General features: G+C 42.1%; 1 protein-coding gene across 2 annotated transcripts in view; it reads left to right on the forward strand.

Annotated features, from left to right (window-relative positions):
• LOC138968678 (ATP-dependent DNA helicase DDX11-like) overlaps positions 1–14850 on the forward strand; it is a 44056-nt gene that overhangs the window by 15494 nt on the left and 13712 nt on the right. For both annotated transcript variants that reach the window (XR_011456258.1, XM_070341279.1), the window contains exons 12-21: positions 437–589; positions 1274–1400; positions 2595–2639; positions 4835–4941; positions 5274–5319; positions 5985–6089; positions 6872–6994; positions 8628–8740; positions 9374–9446; positions 9754–9857. Coding sequence is in view for 1 of the 2 variants with exons in the window: in XM_070341279.1 (XP_070197380.1) it covers positions 437–589; positions 1274–1400; positions 2595–2639; positions 4835–4941; positions 5274–5319; positions 5985–6089; positions 6872–6994; positions 8628–8740; positions 9374–9446; positions 9754–9857 (996 nt within the window). In the remaining variant the exon portion in view is untranslated. The remainder of the gene's footprint in view (positions 1–436; positions 590–1273; positions 1401–2594; positions 2640–4834; positions 4942–5273; positions 5320–5984; positions 6090–6871; positions 6995–8627; positions 8741–9373; positions 9447–9753; positions 9858–14850) is intronic.

The raw sequence follows: 14850 nt of genomic DNA on the forward strand, positions 1-14850 counted from the left end.
CACTGATTGGGGCGGGTAAATAGCTCAGCGGGTAGCGGCGCTGGCTTCAAAACCAGTTGTCGCTAACAGCCTGAGTTCGATCCCCACGTTAAGCGAGGGATTTATTTCCTTAGAGTCAACTCCTCGGTGTCCGAACACCCCCGTGTGCACGCATACACGTGATAAAGAACCCAAGTTCACAGCGAAAGTCTCAGAGCTTGGAAACATCAATACACACATGCACGTGATAAAGAACCCAAGTTCACAGCGAAAGTCTCAGAGCTTGGAAACATCAATTCACGCATGCAGGCAAAAGAACAAAAATGGGTAGCGCGTTATACTGTATGGCAGCTCACTTTCCCCAGAGAGATAAGCAACCCAAATCTCCATGAGGGTAAGCTCACTAAAATATTTTAAATGTCTTATCTAAATCTTGTCTTATTGTTCCTGTCATCAGGTGGTAGTGTTACCATACAACACACTGTTACACAAAGCGACGCGAGAGGCCAGCGGTGTGCGACTGGGCGGAAACATCGTCATCGTGGATGAGGCTCACAACCTGCTGGAAACCATCAACAACGTCCACAGCGTGGAAGTCACGGGGGCACAGGTCAGAGGTCTTTTTGTGGGTGTGTGTGTGTGGATGTGTGTGGAGGGGGGTGTGTGTGTTTGGTCTGACGGAATGGTCGATCCTTGTATTTGCATAGGTATAACAGCATTGAGTGCAAAGGGACGCATGTGAGGGTTAGATCCAGAAATGGAGTGTTGTCCCTTGTTCAAAAATGGGTGTATCCCTAGTTTTGCGTAATTTCTGCAAGGGTCGAGCTTGCAAGAGCGAGAATAGCATTGTTGGAGAGCTTCGAGAGAACTGTGACAAACATTAAAGATTATGGTAAGGTCTTAGCTAATAACTATGAAAACTAACTTTTTTTTGTGAGTGACTGTAGCCACCCGACCTCGGGCGTGTTGGCAAGGCGAAGTGGAAGAGGGGAAAAGCTTCTAGAAATCTCGCCATGCCAATATAATCTGCTGCTACTGTATTTTGTGAAGAGAGGAACCGCCTGTGAAAAAGAAGACTTGTTTGTGTGTCAGTGTCCATCTTACAGATGTAGTGATAAATTCAACATATTGTCTTTTTGGACAGAGAGAGATCTATATCTATCTATCGAACCTATCTATATAACCTTGATAAAATTCAAACCCGGCTACAATTCTCTCAGCTGAAGCGGAATGAAGCCAAGTATCGCAGTCGTCTGAAGGCCAAGAACCTGATGTACATCTTCGTATGTTACAGTTGGCACGAGCATTCTCACAGCTGAAGCAGTATGAAGCCAAGTATCGCTCACGTCTGAAGGCCAAGAATCTGATGTATGTGAAACAGATCCTCTTCGTCCTGTCCTGTCTGCTCAGGTGTTTAGGGGGTACGTTTAATTGCACATACTATACCATACCTTTCACAGGTGTCTGGGGGTCAGTTTTTCTCCTTTCTTCGCAGTTTAATTACGTATTGACTGAACAAAATGTTACATTTACGTTTTGTGAATAATTCAATGTTCCAATGACCTACAATTCTTGTTTTTTGATTCTGAATTTTTGTGGGCGGGGATGTAGCTCAGTCGGAAGCGCCCTGGATTTGTATCCAGTTGGCCGCTGTCAGCGTGAGTTCGTCCCCACGTTCGGCGAGAGATTTATTTCTCAGAGTCAACTTTGTGTGCAGACTCTCCTCGGTGTCCGAACACCCCCGTGTGTACACGCAAGCACAAGACCAAGTGCGCACGAAAAAGATCCTGTAATCCATGTCAGAGTTCGGTGGGTTATAGAAACACGAAAATACCCAGCATGCTTCCTCCGAAAACGGCATATGGCTGCCTAAATGGCGGGGTAAAAAACGGTCGTACACGTAAAATTCCACTCGTGCAAAAAACACGAGTGTACGTGGGAGTTTCAGCCCACGAACGCAGAAGAAGAAGAAGAAGAAGAAGATTCTGAATTTTGAGAGGTTAGCCGTCTATCTGATTTTGGATTTGAGGTCATCAACGTTTTTACTACTCTGCTTGCTATTCTTTTCTTTCTTCTCTCAGTACTGTTAAACGATTATGATGGGATGTACGGATAATCACATTTCTGGTGTATGGTTGGATTTCAGCAAGTACCTGGTTGGTCTTCAATAGACGATATCCTTTCAATGCGTTTGGGTTTTTAAACGGAACTTGATGCACCTATAATTATAGGGTGACCTGTTGGTCATTGCAGCAGCGAAAATAACCCATGTATTTGTTTGAATGAATTTGTCCCTTTTGTGCTTATTGTGGCCTTCGTTACTAGTTATCATAGGTATATGACCTTACAAGTTAGTATTTCCCTTCATTGCCTCTGTCGACACCCGTTTTTAACCGCTTGCTTCCCTTTATATAATAAATCGTCCATAGGACGTCATTATACAAACAAAAATCTTCAAAATCTTCAGAACTGTGTAGAATTCTGGGCAGGGAAATCCTTTCGTGAAATGAAGTAAGCACCCTTCGGCGATTGGTCAAAACAATGAGTAATGAGCTTTTGCATAATTTCCTGTTTATTCATTTCTGATGGAAGTACATGTATTACATTTTCTACAGGTAAAACTGATGTGCCTGCAGACAAACAAAACACAGGAATTACAGGTATAGAACAATTGTTGTTTTATTTTTATCATACATTTGTATAGATCTATGTGGATGGAAAGTATAATCAAAGCTCTAGATAAGAATGCAACATATTCTGTTTCCCCCCTCCCCCGCGGGTTAGGGGGGAAAATTAACTCGATGCTCCCCAGCATGTCGTAAGAGGCAACTAACGGATTCTGTTTCTCCTTTTACCCTTGTTAAGTGTTTCTTGTATAGAATATAGTCAATGTTTGCAAAGATTTTAGTCAAGCAGTATGTAAGAAATGTTAAGTCCTTTGTACTGGAAACTTGCATTCTCCCTGTAAGGTCATATACAAGGTTGTCGTCACCAAAACTGAGACTGGTCTTTTTTGCACAGAATCAAATGACGACATTTATAACAAATGACGTCATTATCAAGATTGGTACATGACGTATTATTGTGCATAATTTCTTTGTGATCCGTTGTGTTTTCGTAAAGATACAGTGTATTTAGTCATGTAAGCGAGAGACACTGGCCTTAAAAATGGCGGCAAAAAGCACATTTTCAGAGAAGGATTTTCGATCCTACATCAAAATAAGAACGGCACTTGGTAAAACGGCCGGTGACATACTTGAAGAGCTGAGAACTGTAAGCCCAGGCACAGCACCCTCTCGCGCGACAGTTTTTCGGTGGGCAAAGCATTTCTCAACAGGGAAAACGTCTGTGGAAGATGCAAGGGGAAAAGTGAAGAAACCACCTGTAACCGACAATAAAATGGTGTCCCATGTGCAACGGTTAGTTGATGAAGATCCCCGAGTGAGCAGTCATTTTATCGCCGAAACACTGGACATTTCGTCGTCGTCTGTCTTGAGAATTTTAAAACACAAACTTGGATACACAAAGGTGTGCGCGCGATGGGTACCACATTTCCTCACTGAAGAGAACAAGAGGTGTAGGGTTACGTTTGCCCAACGGCTACTCAAGATATACGACGGATGTGATCAAAAACGCTTGGATGAGATCGTGACTGGAGACGAAACTTGGGTGTACTTCTTTGAGCCAAAAAGAAAAGCTCAAAACAAAGCATGGATAAAAAAAGGTGCCAATGCCCCTCGGATCGTGCGAAAAAAAGGTTTTATACACAATATTTTATAACACAAAGGGCGTCATTTTTCAAAAACCACGCGAAAAAGGCAGAAGCATCACTGGGGTGTACTACAAGGAAAAAGTTCTTGCTGGCATCGTTCGTTACTACAAGAGAGCCAGACCAACTACAGGATTGAAAGGGATCAAATTACTTCATGATAACGCACCTGCTCACAAATCCAAGGTGGTGAAAGAGTACCTGGAGGAAGAAAACTTTGAAACTTTGCCACATCCTCCCTACTCTCCTGATCTTGCACCCTGTGACTTTTTTTTGTTTCCTCATCTGAAAAGACAATTGGCTGGGCGTCGATTTGACAGTCAATCAGCCCTCGGATCGGCTGTTTTCCAGTGTCTGAACCAGGTGCCAAAAAACGACTTCAAACGGTCATTTCTTGACTGGGTCCAACGACTTAAACTGTGTGTAGCCGCTAAGGGAGAATACTTCGAGGGTTTGAAATAAAAAACAACTGCATCATCTAAAGATTTCCCGGTTTTTGAGACCAGTCTCAGTCTTGGTGACGACAACCTTGTATTGTACTACGTTGCAAGCCCCTGGAGCAATTTTTTGATTAGTGCTTTTGTGAACAAGAAACAATTGACAAGTGGCTCTATCCCATCTCCCCCCTTCCCCTGTCGCGATATAACCTTCGTGGTTGAAAACGACGTTAAACACCAAATAAAGAAAAGAAAGAAAGAAATTCTGTTTTTAATTATTGCTGTAGCTTGTAGGTATAGACAGTTGTTATAGCAGTCTTAATGTGTTGATCATCAAAATCTTGATGAGGCTTTCACATCACACGGTTCTGATAGTCTTACTGCGGTGATCATCGAAATCTTGATGAGGCTTTCACATCACACGGTTCTGATGGTCTTACTGCGTTGATAATCAAAATCTTGATGAGGCTTTCACATCACACGGTTCTGATAGTCTTGTTGTGTTGATCATCAAAATCTTGATGAGGCTTGCACATCAAACAGATGTAATTTTCATTATTGGCACACAGAGCGTTCTTTAACATAGGTTGCAGATTTGTTCCACTGTTCTTCACTGACACTGCTTTAAATTTTCTCTGCACTTTTACAGATGTGCGCCTGCTAACCATCAACAACTTCCTGTTTGAGGCTAAATTCGACAACCTCAATCTGTTCAAAGTTGTACACTACTGTCGTCAGAGTCAGATCAGCAAGAAGGTGAGTCGAGTGTGCCAAGTGGATTTTTTATAGACAAATTCCGGAAATAACTCTGTCAGGTTTGTATGGGTTGTTGAAGAGTTAGTCCCCTTGGTTTATCAAAGACAAACGTCCACATATGGGTCCTGTCCACATATTTCAGACCTACCCCCTCTGGCCTATAATGTCACGTGAAAAAACAATATTTTCTTCTCTTTTTTTGGGGTGTATATATGCGTGTGCCTTGTGTGTTTCATGCTGAAACTTTCTCGTTATTTTGACAGTGTGGCTGTGCTACCATTATTCGCTATGTGCACAACAGAATGTTGATGTTTCTTCTGCCATTGTTTCAGCTGAACGGGTTTGTGGAGAAATACCAAGTGCCAGAAGTAGTACAAGGTAAGCTTTTCACTTTATGGTTTCTGTGTGAATGGTTTCTTTATCTTCATCCTGTAGGCGGCCACAATCGTCGTATCGATTATTCTGCCACGTTAAAGATTAAACGTCGAAATAACAGGTGATAGAAATAGAAAAGACCTATCGACACTTTCAGTTTGAGGAGTTTTATTGCAGAACTGTGAAAGAACTAATTTTTTTGCAGCATATTTTTTGGCCACAGATTTGCACCAGCCTATGAGTTTCAAATCTTGGTTAAAAATTGCAGTGCATTGAGTTTCATTCAGTTCGACTAAGTTTATTTCTTCGCTTTTCGCAACTTGTTCAATCTTGTATTTACTGCAGACCCAACCCCCCCCCCCCCTCCCCCCCCCCCAAAAAAAAACAAAAACAAAAAAAGTGGAAAAAGAGAGAAAGAACCTATAACCCACAACAAACAAATAAAATAAAACAAATCAAACAAAACAACTGACTAAAAGAAGTCAGCTTGCTATGTGTAAATGGATGTGTGTTTTTTTCCTTCAGGTTCTGATAGTTTGTGTTTTTGTTGATTTGTTTGTTGGTTGGCTGGTCAGTTATTGCTGACATGCTTTGCCTCACTATTCAGTATTCTCCTTCTCTTCTTCTCATTGAAATAAAAGAGTACTTCTTGCTGCTTTATTTGCCAGCGGAGAAAAATGTTCCAAAGCTGACGGCCACATCGGGACTGTCTACTTTTCTGCAGACGATCGGCAAAGGTCCCCCCAGCAGTGCCAGCAAGGAAAACGCTGCAGGTATTTTAAACAGTCTCCTCTGGGCAAAAGGTGACAGGGTGACGCAGTTGTTCCCCTTTTCACGGGCAGTTACTCTGTTTTGAGGGAGTTGTCTCCCTGCCAAAGAGTGATCAAGCTAGTTATAGTAATAATAATAATAATAATCATGGAAACTTATAGAGCGCTTACCTAAAAGCTCCAAGCGCTTTACAATGACATTATTATACACATGTACAAAACCAAAATACAAGCATTAAGACACAAAAAGAACAGGAGTACAAAAGCAAATTCATCGTTTAAATCCATGCAGTCACAAACAAACACACGCGTGCGCACGCACATACGCGTGCACATACACACACACATGCTATCATAGTAGCTCGACGGTTTTGGTACGTTGGGAGACTGCATGCGCACCTGTGAAATGTGGAGTGACTGTGACGAGGTGTGGCTGCTGTGGTCACTTTGTATGCTCTTGGGAACCTTTGCGTACCCATGGCAGTTTTTAAAGGGCTATTACATTAGCTATACAATTTCAGCCCTGTTTGACTGGCTTTCGCTTTGCATTCAAAGGTGATTCCTGTGCTTCGTGCAATTTTAGGTTTGCAAGCAACAAGGCGAGTTCAGTGGTCAAATTGCAGTTTTTTGCGTGTGAGAACTACATGTGCGTTACTGTTAGCTGGTGGCCTTCAAATCAGATTTCTTGGCATTTGTGTCTGAGTCTGTGTTTTTTTTCTGTCAAAATATTACGCCCAGACCTGTAAAGTATTACGCTTTTCACTGTTTTATCAATGTGTTTTCAGAGGGTGGCAGGCAGAATGACAGGACAGCGCCAGTACTGAAGTCTCCCCTGATGCACATCGAGGGTTTTCTGCTGGCACTGACCACGGCCAACGATGATGGTCGTGTGGTCATCAGCAGACAGAGTACGCTCTCACATACGCTGTTTGCTTTGCTAGTATTCTTTTCTCCTTTAAACACGTACATTTCTCCATTAAAAATGTGAAAAGCGATGTTGCTGAACCCCCCTTGCCTCCAAAAATCTGAGGTCTTAAAAAGGAGGGAGTCTTAAAATGGGGGTACATTTACAGAAGTTATGGCGGGGATGTAGCTCAGTCAGGGCGGGGATGTAGCTCAGTCAGGGCGGGGATGTAGCTCAGTCAGGGCGGGGATGTAGCTCAGTCAGGGCGGGGATGTAGCTCAGTCAGGGCGGGGATGTAGCTCAGTCAGGGCGGGGATGTAGCTCAGTCAGGGCGGGGATGTAGCTCAGTCAGGGCGGGGATGTAGCTCAGTCAGGGCGGGGATGTAGCTCAGTCAGTAGCGCGCTGGATTTGTATCCAGTTGGCCGCTGTCAGCGTGAGTTCGTCCCCACGTTCGGCGAGAGATTTATTTCTCAGAGTCAACTTTGTGTGCAGACTCTCCTCGGTGTCCGAACACCCCCGTGTGTACACGCAAGCACAAGACCAAGTGCGCACGAAAAAGATCCTGTAATCCATGTCAGAGTTCGGTGGGTTATAGAAACACGAAAATACCCAGCATGCTTCCTCCGAAAGCGGCGTATGGCTGCCTAAATGGCGGGGTAAAAACGGTCATACACGTAAAAGCCGTGGGAGTTTCAGCCCATGAACGAACAAACAAACAAACAGAAGTTATGAACAGAAAGTCTGAGAAAGCAGGGTCTTAACAAGGAGAGAGTCTTAAAGGTCCTTGTCTACATTTTTATACCGAAATCGCCATTTGACCATTAAAATGCAGAGTCTATTATCTACAAATATCAACAATACACCCCCTTTCGATCAGGAAAGACGAAGCCAGTGTAGCCGTTTGAAAATTCATTGTAGTATTCCAGCGTAGTACTCATAGTAGGATATCCTTATTTGGAAAATGCCAAGCGCAAAACTCCTCTCAAATTCCGTGCATTTCGTGCGTTTAAAAAAAAGCGTGGACAGTGCTCTAGTGTCAAACTTGTTGCTGCACTTGATTGGGCGTGGCTTTAAGCATAGTGACATGAATTCGATTGGTCAGTATTTTTAGGCAAAGCACATGTTCTCAGCAAACAGAAAACAAAATATTGGAAGCGTGAGTCACGCTACCCAAAAATAAAATCTTTTTTTACATATTTTTTTTTTCTATAACTTTTTTCCCCATGGTTCATTCATCATCTGACATAACTTTTTAGCGAAATCTAACCATAAGATTATTGAAAAAAAGCAAAAATGTAGACGACCACCTTTAAAATTGGGGGGATCTTAAAAAGAGAGTTGCGTTGTACAAGAATTCTTTTCTGCTTTAAACATACGCATTTCTCCATTAAAATGTGAAAAGTGATTTTTCTGTTATAGATTTTAAACCAAAAATAATGTTGATCATTGGATTCAAATGACCTTCCAGAGAGGATTGATCCATGTATTAATTTTATTCACAGTGTTGCCATAAATGTACTGTATGCAACAAAGTCATCTGCAGTGTTGAACCCAGCTGTTTATTTCACGGTGTGTGGGTGTGTTATTCATTTTGTGTGTGTATATGTGTGTGTGTGTGTGTGTGTGTGTGTTTCAGCTTTGTTGAGTGCTAGTAGCATCAAGTTCCTGTTACTGAACCCGGCTGTTCATTTCGCCGACGTTCTTCAGGAGGCCAGGGCCGTCATTGTGGCCGGAGGTACCATGCAGCCTGTGAGTCTTTTACATACACACACACACACACACACGCTGGTGAAAGTTTTCCCATGCCCATGTGACATTATTTTCCACATGACAGTTTAGGCCAGTCACTAGCGAGAGGGCGTGTCTCACACACTGGTACAGGAAGCACATGGCAATGTTTGTCTGTGCAAATGCAAGGGTACTCACTCTTTCAGAACCCGTGCAAACCCGACAGAGTTATTTCTAAAAAATCCTCTATTTAGATGGATGTGAGAGTGTAGTTTAGTGTTTGTATAATGTGTACCGGTATGTGCGTGAGCACAAAAACACAGACAGAAGAGTATGAAAAGAGGCATTGCTAATGAAAACTGCTGTCATAAATAACATCTGTATAACAGTTTACTATATCAGAATGAAGCTGTCTCACTGAAATGCAACTTTTTTGTTATTTTATTTTTTAAGTATAACTGCCGTATGTGTGTGTTATTGTGTGTGTGTGTGCGTGCGTGCATACATGCGTGCGTTTGTGTGTGCGTGTGTGTGTGTGAGGAAAAGATGGTGGTGGGATTGGATAAATTTGCTGATTTTGAAAAAAAAATTTTTTTTAATGATATCAGCTGTTGGCAAGGCATGTGTGATGAAGGTGGCTTGCACATGTTACAGATCTCCGAGTTCAAGGACCAACTGTTTCATGCTGCTGGCCTTCCCTCCCACAGGATCATGGAGTTTTCTTGCGGTAAGATCTTGTTCTTTAATTTGTTGATTGAAAGATAAAATCATGAAACTTTTTTTCTTTTTAAAAAAACACCTTTTGAAACTTTTAAAATGAAAAATAACAACAAACTTTGTTCTATCTCTTTGTTTTAGAGTTTCTTATTTCTATACAGATTGTTATTTTTACAGTTGAACTTTACTTTTTCTTTGTATCTTTCTGCTTTCTTTTCCATTGTTGGTGTCCGCTTTCAGTAATGTATGCGTTCAGAATTTGTGTTTTGTTTCATTTTGGTTTGCTGTGGTTGTTAATGGTTGACCATTTTAAACAGGGCACGTGGTAGCGCCTGACCATCTCCTGGCCTTGACCTTGGCTGTGGGGCCAACGGGTGTTCCACTGGACTTTACCTATCAGGCTAGGGACAGTCCTCGTTTGGTAAGTCACCGCACTCATTCCTGCATACTCAAGTCCTTCTGGTTTGTTTGTTTGTTTGTTTGTTTGTTTGTTTGTTCGTTCATGGGCTGAAACTCCCACGGCTTTTACGTGTATGACCGTTTTTACCCCGCCATTTAGGCAGCCATACGCCGCTTTCGGAGGAAGCATGCTGGGTATTTTCGTGTTTCTATAACCCACCGAACTCTGACATGGATTACAGGATCTTTTTCGTGCGCACTTGGTCTTGTGCTTGCGTGTACACACGGGGGTGTTCGGACACCGAGGAGAGTCTGCACACAAAGTTGACTCTAAGAAATAAATCTCTCGCCGAACGTGGGGACGAACTCACGCTGACAGCGGCCAACTGGATACAAATTCAGCGCGCTACCGACTGAGCTACATCCCCGCCCTGTCCTTCTGGTAAAATTGGCACTCAAGTAGGTGTCCTATTGGTTTCTTTTGCCAAAAAAAAAAAAGTTGTATGTTTCTGGTAACATGGCTACAAAAAAATAGGGTGGGTAGGTAGGGAATTTTTTGTGTTTTTTTGTTTTTTGGTCAGGGTAGAAAATAACTATACAGTGACGCAAAGAGACTGGACTTACAATACAAAGAGAAAGACAACACATTACAAAACAAATGAGACAAAAGGGATGCGGGTTTATCCCCCTTGTGTCGTCTGCCGTCTGTTACTTTCGTTTTGACGCTTTTTTTCTTCTTTTTTTTTTTACAAATGCAATAAAAAAAAAGTCTAGGGTCGGCGGGGAAAAACTAGGTAGGGTCGGGTGACCAGAAACATACAACTTTTTTTTTGTGCCTTATATAAAGTAGCCAGAACAGGAAGTTTGGCTTGCCTTAAGCATTGTCTCCCCCTGAATTAGCGGCAACATGGTCGCTAATTCGAACTTCTTTGTCGAAACCTCTTTGAATGTTAAGCAGAAAATCAAGAAAAGAACAGATCTAAAATGCAGATATCTTGCAGAAAGAATTTGTTGTTGTGTACAAAAAAGAGTGAAGAGAATGCTGATATCAAGCTGATGGTGTTGGATGGTTGACAGAGCTCTCAGAAGCTTGACAGGGTTGTGATTTCATTACAAATTCAATTTCCCTCCATTTCTGTTTTTCCTCTAGTTCTAGTCCCTATGGTGAAATAATGCCAATTAGCACTAATATGGATCAAGCAAGAACAGCATACCATTAAGCAGCCACACGCCGCTTTTGGTGGATGCATGCTGGGTATTTCCGCGTTTCTATAACCCACCGAATTCTGACATGGATTACAGGATCTTTTCCATGCGCACTTGATCTTGTGCTCGCGTTTACACACGAAGGGGCATAAGGCACTAGCAGTTGACCCAGGGGGAGGGGGGTTAACGCTGGTTACTTGGAAAAAACGATAGGCCAAAACCTGACTAAATTTTAACATCATACTGATAGATTTGCACCAATTATGGTTATTTTGATGATTGCGAAAGCTTACGTCTATTGTTGCTGTAGCATTGTTATTATTGTCCACTTACTTTTCCCGTATTTTATACAACGCACATACACGTTTATTCATGCTCTCGCGCACATACACGGTATTACATTCATTAGTATCTTGATATCCGTGTTTTGTGCGCACACACACACAAGCACAGGTATGCATTGATGCACGTACACGCACGTACAAACATATGCTCACACACACACACACACGCACGCACACGCACACGTACAAACACGCACGTACACACTGCAGGCACGTACGCACGCACGCGCACACACACACACACACACCACACACACACACACACACGACATCAACATGTCTGACCGCGTGTGTGCACTGAGTTTGTCGGCCGCTCAGCCTGCCTCCCCTGCTATGTGGAAGTGTGTGCATGACCTCAATGTCTAGCCGCCAAAGATCAATGGAACAGTCTATTTTTCTTCCAGCAGGAGGGGGGATGTTCCTTCCATCCCATTGTTTAGCCACAACCGCCCAGCGAGACGTATGAGTGAAATCCCCCTTTCAAAAAAATAATAGAAGAGGCCCGGCAACGCAAGGGAACGTAGCGGACTGTTCCAAGTTGACAGATGGGGGGAATAGGTTCAACAAGCGCATCCCTCTCCCAAGCTGCTGGGAAGACAGACAAAAAACGTTGACCTAGGTTGACTCTGACCGGAATATCTTGCTGGAACCAGTACAGCGATATGTGTTTGTCCAGGATAAGAAGTCTACTTTTTGCTTGTGGCGCTTGTAACGTATCAAGATCAATTTATGTGACTTTGCACAGCGGCTTTGGAAAAAAAGTCTCTCACACTCAGTGAATGTTGTTATTGCCGACTGACATTCTCCCTCAGAGACGTGGTATCGGGGATAAATCGTGCAACTGGAGGCAGATTTTTCCAAGGGTTCGGGGACAGTTTTGGGGATTTTTATTTATTGTTTTTGTGCGTGGTCCTTTTTAGGGAGAACTTCTTTAGTGTTGAAAGTAGGACAGGCTCGTTTGTTTGGGAAAAGATTTAGGACTCAGGAATATTTATTTTAGGCCTCAGCCCAAGGCAAAAGGAGAGGCTAATTACATTTAGTCAAGTTTTGACTAAATGTTTTAACATAGAGGGGGGAATCGACACGAGGGTCGTGGTGTATGTGTGTCTGTCTGTCTGTGTGTGTGTGTGTGTGTAGAGCGATTCAGACTAAACTACTGGACCGATCTTTATGAAATTTGACATGAGAGTTCCTGGGTATGATATCCTCAGACGTTTTTTTCATTTTTTTGATAAATGTCTTTCATGACGTCATATCCGGCTTTTCGTGAAAGTTGAGGCGGCACTGTCACGCTCTCATTTTTCAACCAAATTGGTTGAAATTTTGGTCAAGTAATCTCCGACGAAGCCCGGACTTCGGTATTGCATTTCAGCTTGGTGGCTTAAAAATTAATTAATGACTTTGGTCATTAAAAATCTGAAAATTGTAAAAAAAAAAAAAAAATTTATAAAACGATCCAAATTTACGTTCATCTTATTCTCCATCATTTTCTCATTCCAAAAACATATAAATATGTTATATTTGGATTAAAAACAAGCTCTGAAAATTAAAAATATAAAAATTATGATCAAAATTAAATTTTCGAAATCAATTTTAAAAACACTTTCATCTTATTCCTTGTCGGTTCCTGATTCCAAAAACATATAGATATGATATGTTTGGATTGAAAACACGCTCAGAAAGTTAAAACGAAGAGAGGTACAGAAAAGCGTGCTATCCTTCTCAGCGCAACTACTACTCCGCTCTTCTTGTCAATTTCACTGCCTTTGCCATGAGCGGTGGACTGACGATGCTACGAGTATACGGTCTTGCTGCGTTGCATTGCGTTCAGTTTCATTCTGTGAGTTCGACAGCTACTTGACTAAATGTTGTATTTTCGCCTTACGCGACTTGTTTTAGTTTTGTCGTGACATTGAAGCATATTCTGTCCTTGGTTGCTTCATTATATATATATACGTATGGTTCTACATAATATGGTTCTAGAATATGGTTTTGCATAAATATGGTTATACATGTATGTGTGGTTCTACATATGGTTCTGTATTAAAAAAAAATATGGTTCTATATTATTGTTCTAGAGTACAGAGTATGGTTTTGCATATGGTTCTATGTGTGTTTCTACATATGGTTCTATATATGCTTTCACAGATGGTTCTATTTATGGTTCTATAGACGGCCCCCTTTCCCACCCACCCGCCTGGCGCCCCACCCCCACCCCCGCGCACACTCCATGCAGTTGAAGACAATTCAAAAACAAGTCGCGAAAGGCGAAATTACTATCAAGCTGTGGAATTCACAGAATGAAACTGAACGCACTGCATTTTTTCACAATGACCGTAGTCCGCCACTTGTGCAAAACGGAGTGAAACTGACGAGCCTGTTCAGCGCAGTAGTGGTTTCTCTGTGCTGCATAGCACGCTTTTCTGTACCTCTCTTTGTTTTAACTTTCTGAGCGTGTTTTTAATCCAAACATATCATATCTATATGTTTTTGGAATCAGGAACCGACAAGGAATCTTCTTCTGCTTCTGCGTTCGTGGGCTGAAACTCCCACGTACACTCGTGTTTTTGCACGAGTGGAATTTTACGTGTATGACCGTTTTTTACCCCGCCATTTAGGCAGCCATACGCCGTTTTTCGGAGGAAGCATGCTGGGTATTTTCGTGTTTCTATAACCCACCGAACTCTGACATGGATTACAGGATCTTTTTCGTGCGCACTTGGTCTTGTGCTTGCGTGTACACACGGGGGTGTTCGGACACCGAGGAGAGTCTGCACACAAAGTTGACTCTGAGAAATAAATCTCTCGCCGAACGTGGGGACGAACTCACGCTGACAGCGCGCTACCGACTGAGCTAAATCCTCGCCCCCGACAAGAAATAAGATGAAAGTGTTTTTAAATTGATTTCGAAAATTTAATTTTGATCATAATTTTTATATTTTTAATTTTCAGAGCTTGTTTTTAATCCAAATATAACATATTTATATGTTTTTGGAATCAGAAAACGATGAAGAATAAGATAAACGTAAATTTGGATCGTTTTATAAAAAAATTAATTACAATTTTCAGATTTTTAATGACCAAAGTCATTAATTAATTTTTAAGCCACCAAGCTGAAATGCAATACCGAAGTCCGGCCTTCGTCGAAGATTGCTTGACCAAAATTTCAATCAATTTGATTGAAAAATGAGGGTGTGACAGTGCCGCCTCAACTTTTACAAAAAGCCGGATATGACGTCCTCAAAGGTATTTATCGAAAAAAATGAAAAAAACATCCGAGGATATCATTCCCAGGAACTCTCATGTCAAATTTCATAAAGATCGCTCCAGTAGTTTAGTCTGAATCGCTCTACACACACACACAGACAGACACACAGACACACACCACGACCCTCGTCTCGATTCCCCCTCTACGTTAAAATGGCGAGCGATATTACGTCACTCACCTCCGCCTGCGTGCCAGAA

This window comes from Littorina saxatilis, linkage group LG6, assembly GCF_037325665.1.
Source record: "Littorina saxatilis isolate snail1 linkage group LG6, US_GU_Lsax_2.0, whole genome shotgun sequence".
Classification (NCBI taxonomy): domain Eukaryota; kingdom Metazoa; phylum Mollusca; class Gastropoda; order Littorinimorpha; family Littorinidae; genus Littorina; species Littorina saxatilis.